Here is a 12,734-nt window from a genome sequence, read left to right on the forward strand (position 1 = left end):
GTTTTTTGTTCATTAAATTCTTGGATAAATATTTATAAATGGATTGATTTAAACCTATATGTTTTCATCTTTGCGCGTTTGCCTGCGTCGTGCACACATTGCGCATTTAAATATCGTTTTTATCTCTTAAATGTATTGAGCCTCAGTTTTCATTTCAGCAAATTAGAATAGAATCCTACGCATTTGTCTTATCAAAAATTGTTGGTCAAAGTAATATAAACAAATAATCTGAAAGATTTTTCTCATTCTGGGACTTCGTGATAAACGTGGTGATTTACGTAACAAATTCATGACAAATGAGAGGACACGCTAATAGATTCCAAATACTCGCCCACACAAGAAAAGGCAAACCGAACAAAAATTGCAGGATCCGCCTTCGGAGACGAAGGAGCTTCACGAGGTAAAGGAAGCTGCGTCGTCCTCAAAGGAGAAGGATGACAAGAAGAAGGACGAGAAAGAGACTAAGGAAATCAAGGAGAAGCCCGAGAAAAAAGTGGTGAAAGACGATGAAAAGGAGAAGAAGGAACCGGAGCCGAGCTTCGAGATCCTCCAGAATCCCGCGCGAGTTCTGCGTCAGCAACTGAAGGTCATTCAGCTGATCGAGGGTAGCCATTACACTCCCGTTAAGGATATTCAGATCGGTGGTATTGTCATGGTTAAGCACATGCAGGCGGACACCGAGGAGGAGCTCGTCGAGCCCGTCGCTGGTGAGTGATGGATCCTATATTCGCTCGAAACTTAAAGCTCACAACTTTCTTTCGGAAATTGATTTCGAAGAAAAAGTAACTTTAACAGACAATGAGATTGATTGAATTGGAAATTTCGCGATGGTAAAGCAACAGCTTACGAAGTGTATATTTACACGATAATCGTTAATCCGTAGGCGTATTCCGAGACATTTATTTCAATTACTAGTCCGAGTCGAACTTTTCGTACTATTTGGACACTTTTAAGGATAATTTACACATACTTAGTTGATCTGTACACCCACATAGACCAACGATAACTATTTTGATGACATTATATATTTTTACTCCTCTCTTGAATCTTTAATTCTAAAAATTTACTTTAGCTTCTACTTAAAAGGACCTACTTTAATGCTAAATTGGCAAAAGTAGAAATTTCCGACACTATCGGTTTTAAAGTAGGAGTAAATTTTGTACTTGCAGTTCGACCTCTTTTATTGTCTTAGGTTCTACTGTATAATAGAATTAAAGGTTCAACACAGGGCCAAAATTTCAAAGATTTAATTATTAAACTTTATCCTTTACTCGCGCATGTTACTTATTAATTTATGCACTGTCGAGGCTTTAAGAAGATTTTGCGCGTAACAAAATGATCAGCGATCTATAATTTTTCACGTTGATCGTTTGACAGAAGGAGATGAGTTCTTTTTACAATTATTATAAATAAAGTCGGTCCAGCCCGATCCGTTTCTTCGGGGTATCGAGTTGCTCGAGGGGTGTTTGCGCTTGAGCACGTCCGGTTTGTTTCAGCTTTCGGACCGAAGCCGGAGGAAGAGAAGGAAGCCGAACCACCCGAACCCTTCGAGTACACCGAAGATTAAAGGCCGGAAACACGCGTCAGCCCGTTCCGTCATCCTGCCATTCTTCACCGCGATGGCATCGCAATACGCTCCTCGTCACCTTTCGTTAATATCCTAACGTCTCTTTTTTTTTATATTCGGTTTTCTCTGCGTGTCTATTTAATTAGCGGAATACTCTGCCAGCTGCAATAAAACTGTTGCGTCAGACCTACTCGTGTTATCAGTCTCCCGTCTTACAACTTTTTAATTAGGTTCCTAAGCAGAATCGAGAAGATTAATGAACCGCTCGTCAACTTAGTTATTTACGAAGCTATAAATAGAAATATTTATGTAATAATGCGAACGTATTAATTTTTTTAATTCTAGAAATTAATTTTTATCAGTAGAAACTGAAAAGAAAAGAAGAGAAAGGTTGGAATGTGATAAAAACACTTACCGCGCAATCATTGTAAATACATTGGTGATCCCTTTTCTCATGAGTTTTTTATTTCCTACGTATATGTTATGTATTAATAAATGACATTTTTCTAGAGAAGTAATTGTAAGTTATTTCAGATTAAATTTGTGAACACTTAATTTTTATATATGTCACAATTTTTTTCTAAGCAACGAAGTATTGCCTGTTTCAATAAAATTATTACAAAGAGATACTTGTTTTATCAGTCATTCATTTTTTTTAATTAATAAAGGAAGTAGTATAAGTTTGCGATTTTGATTTAATGAATTTCTACAGACGGAAGAAAATATTAGTGAAATGGCATTTTTGCATTTGTTTCCGTTTGTTTGCAGGAAAATATGACAATCAACGTTTTTATTTAAAATATCTGTTTTCGCTGCTCTCGCGCCGAAATAATTTCTCCGCGACGCAGTGACGGCAAATAAATAGACTGTCGGCGCTTCTCCGTGACTTGTCATCCCCCGTAAATCACTTGTTAATAATTTACACCCGCGGACACGATCGCGGAGTTATCCTTACACGTCTGCCCGAGCACTTTATTTCTCAAGTTAGCGCGCGAGACAATGCACTCCATAATTCATCGTGCTCATCGGTGAAGTTTGACGCGGGGCATGCGGGTCATCCCGCAGACATGAATCTTCCTTGAAATACGCTTCCGCCTTCAGTCTCCGTCGTCCGTAATGGTCAGCTCGTGTTCCGCTTCCGCGGCGGTCGCCTTGATCGAGCGCGGGTCATAACGCTCGTCGGTGACTGCAACGGGGAGGAGGGTGCGGGAAGAAGATGAAGAGATAGACGTTCCTCTCAACTCCCCCCCCCCCTCCCTCCACCGCCGTTGTAAGATTGCAGCCCACGCACGTGTACGTCCGCCACACGTGTTCCCGGAAGGTGCGAATTCCGCTCGATGTCAGTCGATAACGCTCGATGCGAGGTCTCTCCTCGGGGAATCGAGAGAGTGGCTCGGAGATGATGTCGCCGCGCCCTTTAATTTTCCACGTAGGTTTTTCAAGATAGGGAAGGAAGCTGGGAGATCGAGAATTCAAGGATCTGCCGTTTGCGCTACGAGGACGACGGTGAAAATGGAAAATCTGGTCTTGGAAATGGAAAGGTCTCTCCCCGAAAATGTTCAAATTAATAAATAAACGCAGTCAGGCTCGTGTTGGCTGAGCAACAAGCGGAGGGACGTTAAACGAACAAAAACGAAAATAAATGTGATATTTATATTCAAAGCGACAAAATGATAAGCGGAACGTTTCGACTACGCCAAGTTTTCACCGGCCGATAAATATACGTAAGTAGAAATTGTTTAAATAGAAATAAGGCAATTGTTAAAGAAAACGTAGGTCCGTACGAGTCAAAGAAAAAACCAAGAGGCCACAGCTGAATCTTATAATACAAAGTGTGAAAACCAAATTTAAGAAAGTCAAAGAATGTATCCAGAGAAACGTCTAAAATTATCGGAAAGAACATGTTTAGAGCTCGAAAATTGTTTATACGTCAAAAATCGGACTTAAAAAATCGCCAATTGGCAAAGACACCCGTCGCAGATTGAAGGGGGCTCTGGATTCGTGATAATTTTCGCAACAAATTCTTCGCAGTGATTTTAACGGGAATAAGAAAGTCTCCCGAAAGTGTCCAAGTTATCGAGATGAAGATGTCTGGAGTCCGAAACGTCGACACGTCAGAAATCGGATCTGAAAAACTGGCGAAGACAACCGCCACGGTTTCAAAGAAGGTCCTTCGCATCTTGGCTAGGGTGACATTTTTCGCGATAAATTCTTTACAAGTGATTTCAACGGGATTAGCTTTGGGATTAGCATCAGAAGTAGAATCGATTGTCGACTCAAAGTACGTGGATTTTCTGTTCCGGCGAAAAGCCGTGTTTTCCGACCGACAAGTCGGCGGGCAGTTCACCGAGTTGAAAAAAGTACACGAAATTCGTGTAGAAATTTTATTATTAGGCTACGAAGTGTCCAGCCTGGATAAAAAATGGCGGCTTCTCTAATTAATCGCTAACAAATCGCGACACCAAAGTCTCCCCCGAGGGTAAAAAGATCGCGTCAATTTCACGAACCTCGGAATTTTGACATCCAATTTCACAGAAATGCCGAGACTCACGCTGCTGGAAATGTCCAGATTGAAAAGAGAAAAACGAAGGTATCCAGGATGTAAAAATGTGACGTGCCGCGAAGACCCCTTTTTTTTTATCTACCGTCCGTCCTTTCCTCACCATTCGAGGCCCGGGTCTCTTAGTGTTAGATCAACGCGCGATTTTGCGGCAAGTGATTTTCCCCGGTGCGGGGGAAACGCGAAATATCCGTGCAATCGAGCGGGATATTTTTGCACAATTGGACGGGACATTTCCCGTCGCCTCGCGGCGTCACAGGCGCAAATTTCACTTGGGGTGTTGGATGGAATTTTGAATGAGTACATGACGGCCGCGAAATTTGGATCAATACCCCAAGTAAGGCTTGAAACGCGCTGGTAAATGGCGTTGTAAAGTTGCTGAAACTCGCCCGACAAACTCGTCGATGCGGCGTTTCCGCGGCGATGCTCGCGTCGCCTCGGCTCGTCCCGTCCCTCTTCCCCTCGCGCCGCGAAACGAAAGTAGTTTGCACATTTGCCGGAGCAGTTTGCAAGCCGAGAGGCAGCTTCTACGACGATGAACACGCAAGAAAAGAACCTGTTAGACGTGTACACATTACATCCATCTCCTCGCCCCTCCACCCCCGCGGAAAACCCATAGCGCCGGCATTTTCCACCGGAATTCGCAGTCATGTTTTCATTCGCGAAAATTAAAGGCGACATTGTATAATTACTTTGTTGTCGCGCGCAGCTATTTTTTCACTTCGCTTAAACGCTCTTGACGTAAATGCAAAACGTGAGGGTAAAGGGACAAGTAACAATGGGACGAGCAGCGATAAGGGACGAACCGATGAAAGGGCAAAAATACGTTTCACGTATATCGGGCTGTGAAATAATTACAGAAATAATCGCATTGAATTACAGAAGTAATAGAAGCCCCGCGCGACTCTTGGAAACGCGGGTCGCGCGTTCGCTGTATTGTTTAGCGGGTGACGAAGGCTCGGGTTTTGGACGGTGACATTTAACGCGATTTTCGGGACGGCTGTGGCGCAAAGCCGCATTGAAACGACGGCCGGTTGAAGGGTTAGTCGGGGCGGATTTACGAGGGGGCGTGTAACAACGGACCGAAACAACGGACAACTGTTTCATAATGCAGCGTCGCCTCATCTCCGCGCGCGCGCGCGCGCGCGTTAATTTCGCTCGGGGCGAGAGAATATCGGGGCGCCGGCCGCGTCTCCTTTCCGGACGGGACCGCGCCGACGAAAAACCGGCGTGCAGCCCCGTATAAATCCACCCCGCCGGGTCTCCCTGTCCCTGCATCGGGAATGATCGATGAGCGGCGCTTCCCGCGAGCGGCGATAAACTTTCGGCCATCGAGATTCGCGTCTGCCACCTGAGAGGGATTTTACGGGCGAAGCCGCGGCAATCTTTCGATCGTTACGGAAAATTGAGTGGCACGTTCGCGCGGTGGAGAATGCGGCAAAAAATTATCGCGGCTGTACGTTCGGTGGCGGCTACGGGCCCGGCCCGCGTGTTCATATCTTGAGGGATGTATAATTTTTCAGAGCCGCGCAAAATATGGAGCGAGTGAAAAACGGGATGGCAGAAAACGCGGGATATTCTCCGGAAAGTCCGGCTCGAGTTTTATGGAAGAAATGAACGGAGTAAATTCTCCTTATACGGACTTTATTCTCGAGAAGGTTCATTTCTGTATGTAATGTATTATTAAATTATTGTTGTTGTTGTTATTCTTGCTGTAATTGTTATTGTTGTTGCTGTTGTTGTTGTTGTGTCTGTAATTTATTATTTATTTTTAATTATTAGCAAGAATGAAAACGAGAAAGCGGGAGTAGAGTTTGTCTGACCGATCACTGTCTTGCACTACTTATTTAATATTCGCGAGAACGCGATGAAGACGAGAAAGGTAAAGAAAGATGAGACTATGTTCACGAGCGGTCCGTCACAGATCACGTTTCTTAATCTGTTTGACATTTTTGACCGTAACTGCTTAATTATACAGTGGTGGACAGAATGGTTGCGACACTTTTTTTTAAAGTGAGTTTAAGAACGCGCATTTAGATTCGGGTTTATGTTCCAAGGCATTTTCTCCGGGGGAAATTTTACTCGAGAAACAGATCGAAAACGCTCGAAGTGTTTTCGGAATAGCCATCGGGTAAAATATTCCTCGGAGAAGATTTTGGAACGTAACCCTGAATCTAAATGCACGTTTCTAAACTCATTTCGAAAAGAAGTATTGCAACTATTTTGTCTATCACTGTACTGACGTGGGTTTGTAATGTATTTGATTTTTCTGACTTTATTACGACTTTGAGGTACTTTTCACTTCTGGACCAGTTGACTTCTCTCCTGCTTTTCGATGAAGAATCTTAGAGCGCGGTCTAGTCCAATTAAAATCGTGTGAGAATTGATTTCCGAATATTTATTGCGGCTGACACGTTCACTAATTCTGGTCATATAAATTTGTTTTCGCAAACTGTAGTCTTAATCGAACACAGTTGTCTTACACAATAATAACCGCGTTATACTCTCATTGCGCTGTTGTTGTTTTTGTGTTTATGTTATCGAGAGTTAAATTCATTTATTTTATCGAAAAAAAGAGCAAGCCAAAAGATTCTGGAATTGACATCTGTCACGAATTTGGGAGGTCCAGGTTCAAACACTCGGGCCGAGGTGATGTTTTTCGCTATAAACTCTTTACAGTGATTTTTAAATAGGGTGCGTATTTACGTAAAAAATCGTTTCGGTCGATTCAAGTATGCGCATTTCTCAAGACTGTGTTTTAAGATCGACAAACAACTTACTGAGTTTAGAAAAGGTATATTCAACATTCACACGGAATTATTATTGGTACACAAGAATACACAAGAACTAGCTCTGGTCGAAAAACAGCACGGCGTAATTGATCTTTGATTTGACGAAAAGATTCCAAGTGATAAGGTAATTAAAAAAATTGCGACTGACGCGAAAACGCGGCGGCTCACCTTCGAGTACATCAGGCTCAGAGGTAGACTGATCGCGATGCTGAGGATCCAGACGAAGGTGATCTTCAGCGTCACCCTCTTCTTCGTCTTGTTGCGCCCGAATTTCATCGGGTAGCGCAGACTCAGGTAACGGTCCACGCTTATGGTGCACAGGTGCATTATGCTGGCGGTGCAGAATAGGACGTCGAGGCAGATCCAGGCGAGGCAATAAACCGACGGCAGCGGGAAGTACCCTGCGAAACAAAACGGCGAATGAGTCACGGCCCGCGTGCTCGCCCGGTACGCGGGGGCTAATTAAATCCCGGCTCAATTAGCGGCGTCTTGGCTTGCCGAGAGATAAATTTCAATTATCCCGACATTCGTCCGCGCGGTATTTTATTTATGCGCCGGCTTCGGCATCGCCGCTGAATATTTTTCTGCATTAAACGGACTTTAACATCGAGATGTAACGTTGCGGAATTAATATAACAATTGAAGCTTTAATGTACTGAGCCCGCGTAACAAATGGCGTGCTTTTTTTTGACGAATCTCATTCTCGCTCGTTGCGAGCATTTCTCTGCTTAAATTCCGTTTAACGTTAGATCCCTTCGGTCGTGTCTTGAACATTAGAAACCGAGCATTAGAGCGTGGAAATTATTATTGATCGGACGTGCTGAAATTATCGTTGCTACCCTTGACTTCTTAGTATGATGTTATACCGAGACGACATCAATACACGGGTTCGCCGGCGTGTATGATAACGATAGACAAGCAATTTACATGCGTAGTTTATTAAGTAAACTTCGTAAAGGGCGCGGCAATTTTCCTTTAATCTTCGCTAGATTGCATTCGAGGCAATTCGGGGCCATTCGATATTAAATTTTCAGTTTCCCTCGTCCTCGCCAGGCGATATGTGTAAATGGTAATATTATCGCAAATAGAAAGCTGTTATCTCGAGATCGATGCTGCAGTGATTTCATTCTTTTTTTTGCGACCTTTAAACTTTGTTTAATAATTAATCTTCGTAGAGCTGTTATTCGAGTCTCAACGGGTGCTCTCGGGGTTTTTTTCAATTATTCATTTTTGCAAGCTGCCAAAGGCCATAATTGATACGCCCACTCTTCGTTAATAAACGTTTTACATCTAGCGGACGTGGCCGAGCAAAAACTTTAGTTTGTCGAGCAACTTCCGGCTGTAAAACTTCCCCGCCAAAGGTTACTCGCTAATCATTTTACTCGCGTAATTAATGAGTAATAAATATACTCGCTCTGCAATCTCCCTCTTGTGGAGAGTTGCTCCTTTTCCAATATAAATATTTTACAAAATAGGGATTTTGTTTTAATAAGAATTTATGCGTCTTACATCCTAGATTAAGCGTTCAACGGGGACTTAACGTCAGGAGCGGAGATTCCGTCGCGATAAAGATTATTTTCCGATACGTTTCCAAACCGGTCAACGATCTAATCTCGACGGGAGAGATCGCGCTTACTCGTAATGAAATTAAGATTTAATTAAGATTGAGATTTAATTTACTCCCGAAATATTTCGGTACAAGATTAGTTTTTAGATACGCCGGCGTGGTTTGAGCGAGGGCCCAGTCTCGCTCGAAGGGTCAAAGGTCTCTCCTAAGTACTCCGGGAAAATGATTAACCTTCAGCTGTAAGCCTCTCTTTGACGGAGATTATTTAAATTTTGCAGTGTGTCGCGCGAGTGTCGCGCGGGGTGTCGCGCTCGCGATCCCGGATCCCCGTCCTCGAGGGAGGGACGAAAGTACCGAAAGCACAGATCCAGCAGGTGAAACGACAGGCGGTTAATGCACGAAGGAGCGAGGGATTAACACAACTCCGCGTGTCGAACGAAATTACCGTCTCGTGCCCGCCGTGCAACCCCCAGAAACTGCATATTCATGTACGCCGCCGGATTATCCACCGTGTATACCGACGATCTAATATTTCGCTGTGTTATTAATGCAGTATACTCCGCCGTGATTCCGGCTGCTTGCAAAATCGTCAGTCGTCCCCGGAGATTTGCACGCGCGTACGTACGTCGCTTATTCCCGAAGAAAGGATCTACTTATGATTCACGGTATTGTAACCGTCGTGTATGTTGTGTATGCATTTCATTTGTATACCACGATGTATTCGTTCGACGCGGCGAGAATAAGAATGGGGTACCGAGTTGTTGTACGCAACTGAATTCCTATCCACGCCCAGGAAATGATCTTGTAACTGCAGCAACCATTTTCTAGGCGCGAAGAAAATAACTGAGACATATGAATGAATAGACAACACTGCAAAATCGCATATAAGGGGAAGCTGGAGTGATTCTAACTGTTAGCGAATGTTAGATTAAGAAAGCGAGTGGGAAACTGCTGACCAAAATCTTGTACACCAATGGCCACTAATGCCTAATGGGTATTACTTTATCTTTTTATCTTATTTTATCTTATTTATCTTGTTTTATCTTATTTTATCTTACTTAATTTTTACAATGCCCCAGCAAGGCCTAATATCGAAACTAATGCCCAAAAATGCCTAGTAGTGCCTTATAGTGCCCATGCAGTAATACCGCAGATCTATACACCACAATGCCCTCAGCTGTTTCCCCCTCGGGAGAAAGTCTCTCTTCTGTGGCGCCCATCCATTATAACGTTTGATTGTGGTACACAGTTATATCTCTTACAAAGATTGTTCTAACTGTGGCACCGAAATTCATTTTTATCCAATGCGAATGATTAATATTTAGCCATGAGACCTAAACTTTTTCCGAAGGTATTACTAGAATATTGCTGCTATAAATTTTGCAGGCCACAAACAAGTTTCTAACTGATACACGATATAGCGATAAATTTGTGTCGCGACATCTAAAAATCTACCTCCGCTAGTGAGATATTTTTTTGAATGCAGGGGAAAATCCAGTGTGGCTGAGTACCAGAAATCGAAATTCTTGAAATCATTGCGGGCCCAGATTAATTGACATATTAAATGAAAATTAAATTCGCCTAATACAAATTAAAGAGGAAGAAGAGCCAACTGTGCGAGCACTAAGAAGTTGTAAATATTACTTTAGTCTTTATTCTCTAATAATTCACTTTTGATAATTTAGTTTTAAAATGAAAACATAAAGGACGCATATGTCAACAAAACGCTATGATAAAGAACATAGAGATTAGCGTTGAAAATCTAAATTTTTTGTACAAGAAGTTGATTCACATGATGATCAAGAATTGATATAAATCGAAGTTAATTCGCATCGATTATGAATTGATATAGTTCCCTTCTTTTGCGTGATTAACAGGTTTTTAGGAATTTGACAATGATAAACGGATTTCTCCGCGAATTAAATTTTACGAGGGAGCAAAAGTGAAAAGATCTATCGCAAGAACATTAATAAAAATAATCAAGTATATATACATGTTAAACGTTCATCGTACGTAATTCAATGTCGGTGCAAAATGTTCCATAACTACTGCACGACTCTTTAATAACTTATAGAATTTTTTATTAATTATTTGTCAATTATACCTGATACATTGGCCGCGCGGTGGTGTGCGAATTGTAAGCGATTAAAGTTGGCTAATAATACCGTGCAGAATTAGAACAGCAATCACCTGTTATTGATTTCACATTAGCCTAGGTGATATGGACTCTAGCTGCTCAAATCACTTTGTCTTTTATGCTTCTTACACATCGATATGTACGTACGGCGATCAATTAATTCCGACGAGTATTAATTAATTGAATAAATAACAAGGCTAACGATACCAAACTTAATAAATGACAAGTAAAATGGGGCTTTGGGAGTTCAGCGCGATTAACGATGCGTACGTTAACGTTATATCGATCTTTAACAATTAATAAGATTCATAATTGTAAATTGGAACGTTTCGGCTTTGAACCACCTTCGGCGGGGTGGTGACAATTAAATCAAAATGATCGCACGTTCTCCGGCCAGAAATAAGGGAGCAACTTCAAACTTTAGTAGTCGACAAATAGCGCAATTTTCCGCGAAGAAATCCAAGTAAAACTTGGCTAACGGCCGCAGTTTATCACACGATGAAAGTCAAAATGATCGGTCACAATTTGAGCAAAGAGAGAAGCGAGGCCGCTTCTTTTATTATTAATTTTACATTGGTTATTAATACTGGCGATTACGAGCAGCGTATTTTAAATGTTATTACTTAATCCTATTTTCAACCAGAAGCTTTGAGCTGAACTGAAGTTTGATCGAGCAAAATCGTCATCTCGCGTAAAACGTTGACGAACCGCAACGGATGAGTGGGACCCATAGGCAGTCCGCCCGCGGTGTATTTCCGGAAAAGAATGGAAGATCTGGAAATTGACGTAAAATAAAGCATTTGATGCGTAAATCACTATGCAAGCGCCAAATTGGACAAAGCTGGCGTTCCAGAGAAATGGCCCATTTAAAATCTCACTGGTACTCGATGGAACTCTCACGGTCAGTTAAACTAGTTCAGTTTTCAGCGGTGTTAAAGTCAATTTGGTCAGTGCTAACCATTTATTTTTCTGATTTTCATTCAAGCTCGACTTTTTCATTCTGTGACATAGAATTTAATTGGAATTAAAGCTGTGCTTAATCTGAAGAGGAGAATAAGTGCACAGAAAAGACCTCAAGATTTAATACACTTCGATCTATCATAAATTAGGATCGGTATAGCGACAGGCGTGTCCATTATTAAGAAAAGAACATTTTAATCTTAGTTACAAATCTAGAGGAAAATAATGTTGGTGCGTTACAACGCAACGAGGGAAGATTTATTCTGAACGCAAAAATATATAAGCTTCAATTCATATACATATGTAATTCTTACCTCAATATAGTAAGTCGATCTTATTTAACCCTTTGAAGCATACGTTTTGCTATTGAACCATTTTTTGTGAAACTTTGTACACAAGGGTTTTTGGAGTCGCTGATTACGAATCCGTTATCAGATTTTCATAATTCAAAATGGCGGAATTCCAAACTTAAAAGAATAACATCATTCAATTGTAATTCAACTGTGCTAAGAAACATTATTTAGATGTCATTAGGACCCATGGAGTCTAAATTCCAGTTGAAAGTTCTTATAAAATATAAAAAATAGCGCGCGCGAAATGGCGGATGCAAACTTGAAATTCGATCATTTCTTAGAATTTACTCATTCTTGGCACTTCTCGGAGCTAACGACGCGGACGTGACGAGTCCCTAAATACCGTAATCTTATACTATAGCGAAAATGCTAAAAATGCTCTAACCGTCCCTTTAGAAGGAGACAGTGCAGCCTCACTTTTATCATTTTCACTAAATTATAGGATGCAGGATTTAACCCCCAGCTTTATCGAGATCGATACGAAATTCTCGAGGGGCGCGTCCGGCGTATTGAATTGACTTGACGCAAAATGAAATATGAAATTTTTCAAAGTGGCAATCGAGTCGGGCGTGCGCGCGCGCGGCCTTGGCCACTTGTTTTTGCGGCGTACGACGCGTCGTGTTTACACAAGGTCGGCGCGCTGCCGTTCGCACGGCGACGCTCGCGAGCGGGTCGCATTCCCTCGCGAAACGCGATTGCGGCGGGCGGCGGAGCGCCAAGACGCGGCACGAAGTAATTAGCGGCCGCGAGGTTGGTCGACTCCCGCCATTCGTCGACTCGCGAGCGTTTCAATGCAAC

At 42.2% G+C, this 12,734-nt stretch overlaps 2 protein-coding genes across 2 annotated transcripts in view; one reads left to right on the forward strand and one right to left on the reverse strand.

Moving 5' to 3' along the window:
- LOC105559186 (26S proteasome non-ATPase regulatory subunit 1) overlaps window positions 1-1,753 on the forward strand; it is a 47,108-nt gene extending 45,355 nt beyond the window's left edge. The window contains exons 13-14 of the mRNA XM_012007289.1: window positions 368-707; window positions 1,497-1,753. Coding sequence (XP_011862679.1) covers window positions 368-707; window positions 1,497-1,567 — 411 coding nt within the window. The 3' untranslated portion in view covers window positions 1,568-1,753. The remainder of the gene's footprint in view (window positions 1-367; window positions 708-1,496) is intronic.
- Window positions 1-12,734, reverse strand: part of LOC105559184 (alpha-2A adrenergic receptor) — a 59,382-nt gene that overhangs the window by 15,416 nt on the left and 31,232 nt on the right. Inside the window, exon 3 of the mRNA XM_012007287.1 lies at window positions 7,088-7,320. Coding sequence (XP_011862677.1) covers window positions 7,088-7,320 — 233 coding nt within the window. The remainder of the gene's footprint in view (window positions 1-7,087; window positions 7,321-12,734) is intronic.

Source organism: Vollenhovia emeryi, unplaced genomic scaffold (assembly GCF_000949405.1).
Source record: "Vollenhovia emeryi isolate VEMERY1.0 unplaced genomic scaffold, V.emery_V1.0 DF939287.1, whole genome shotgun sequence".
In the NCBI taxonomy this organism is placed as follows: Eukaryota; Metazoa; Arthropoda; class Insecta; order Hymenoptera; family Formicidae; genus Vollenhovia; species Vollenhovia emeryi.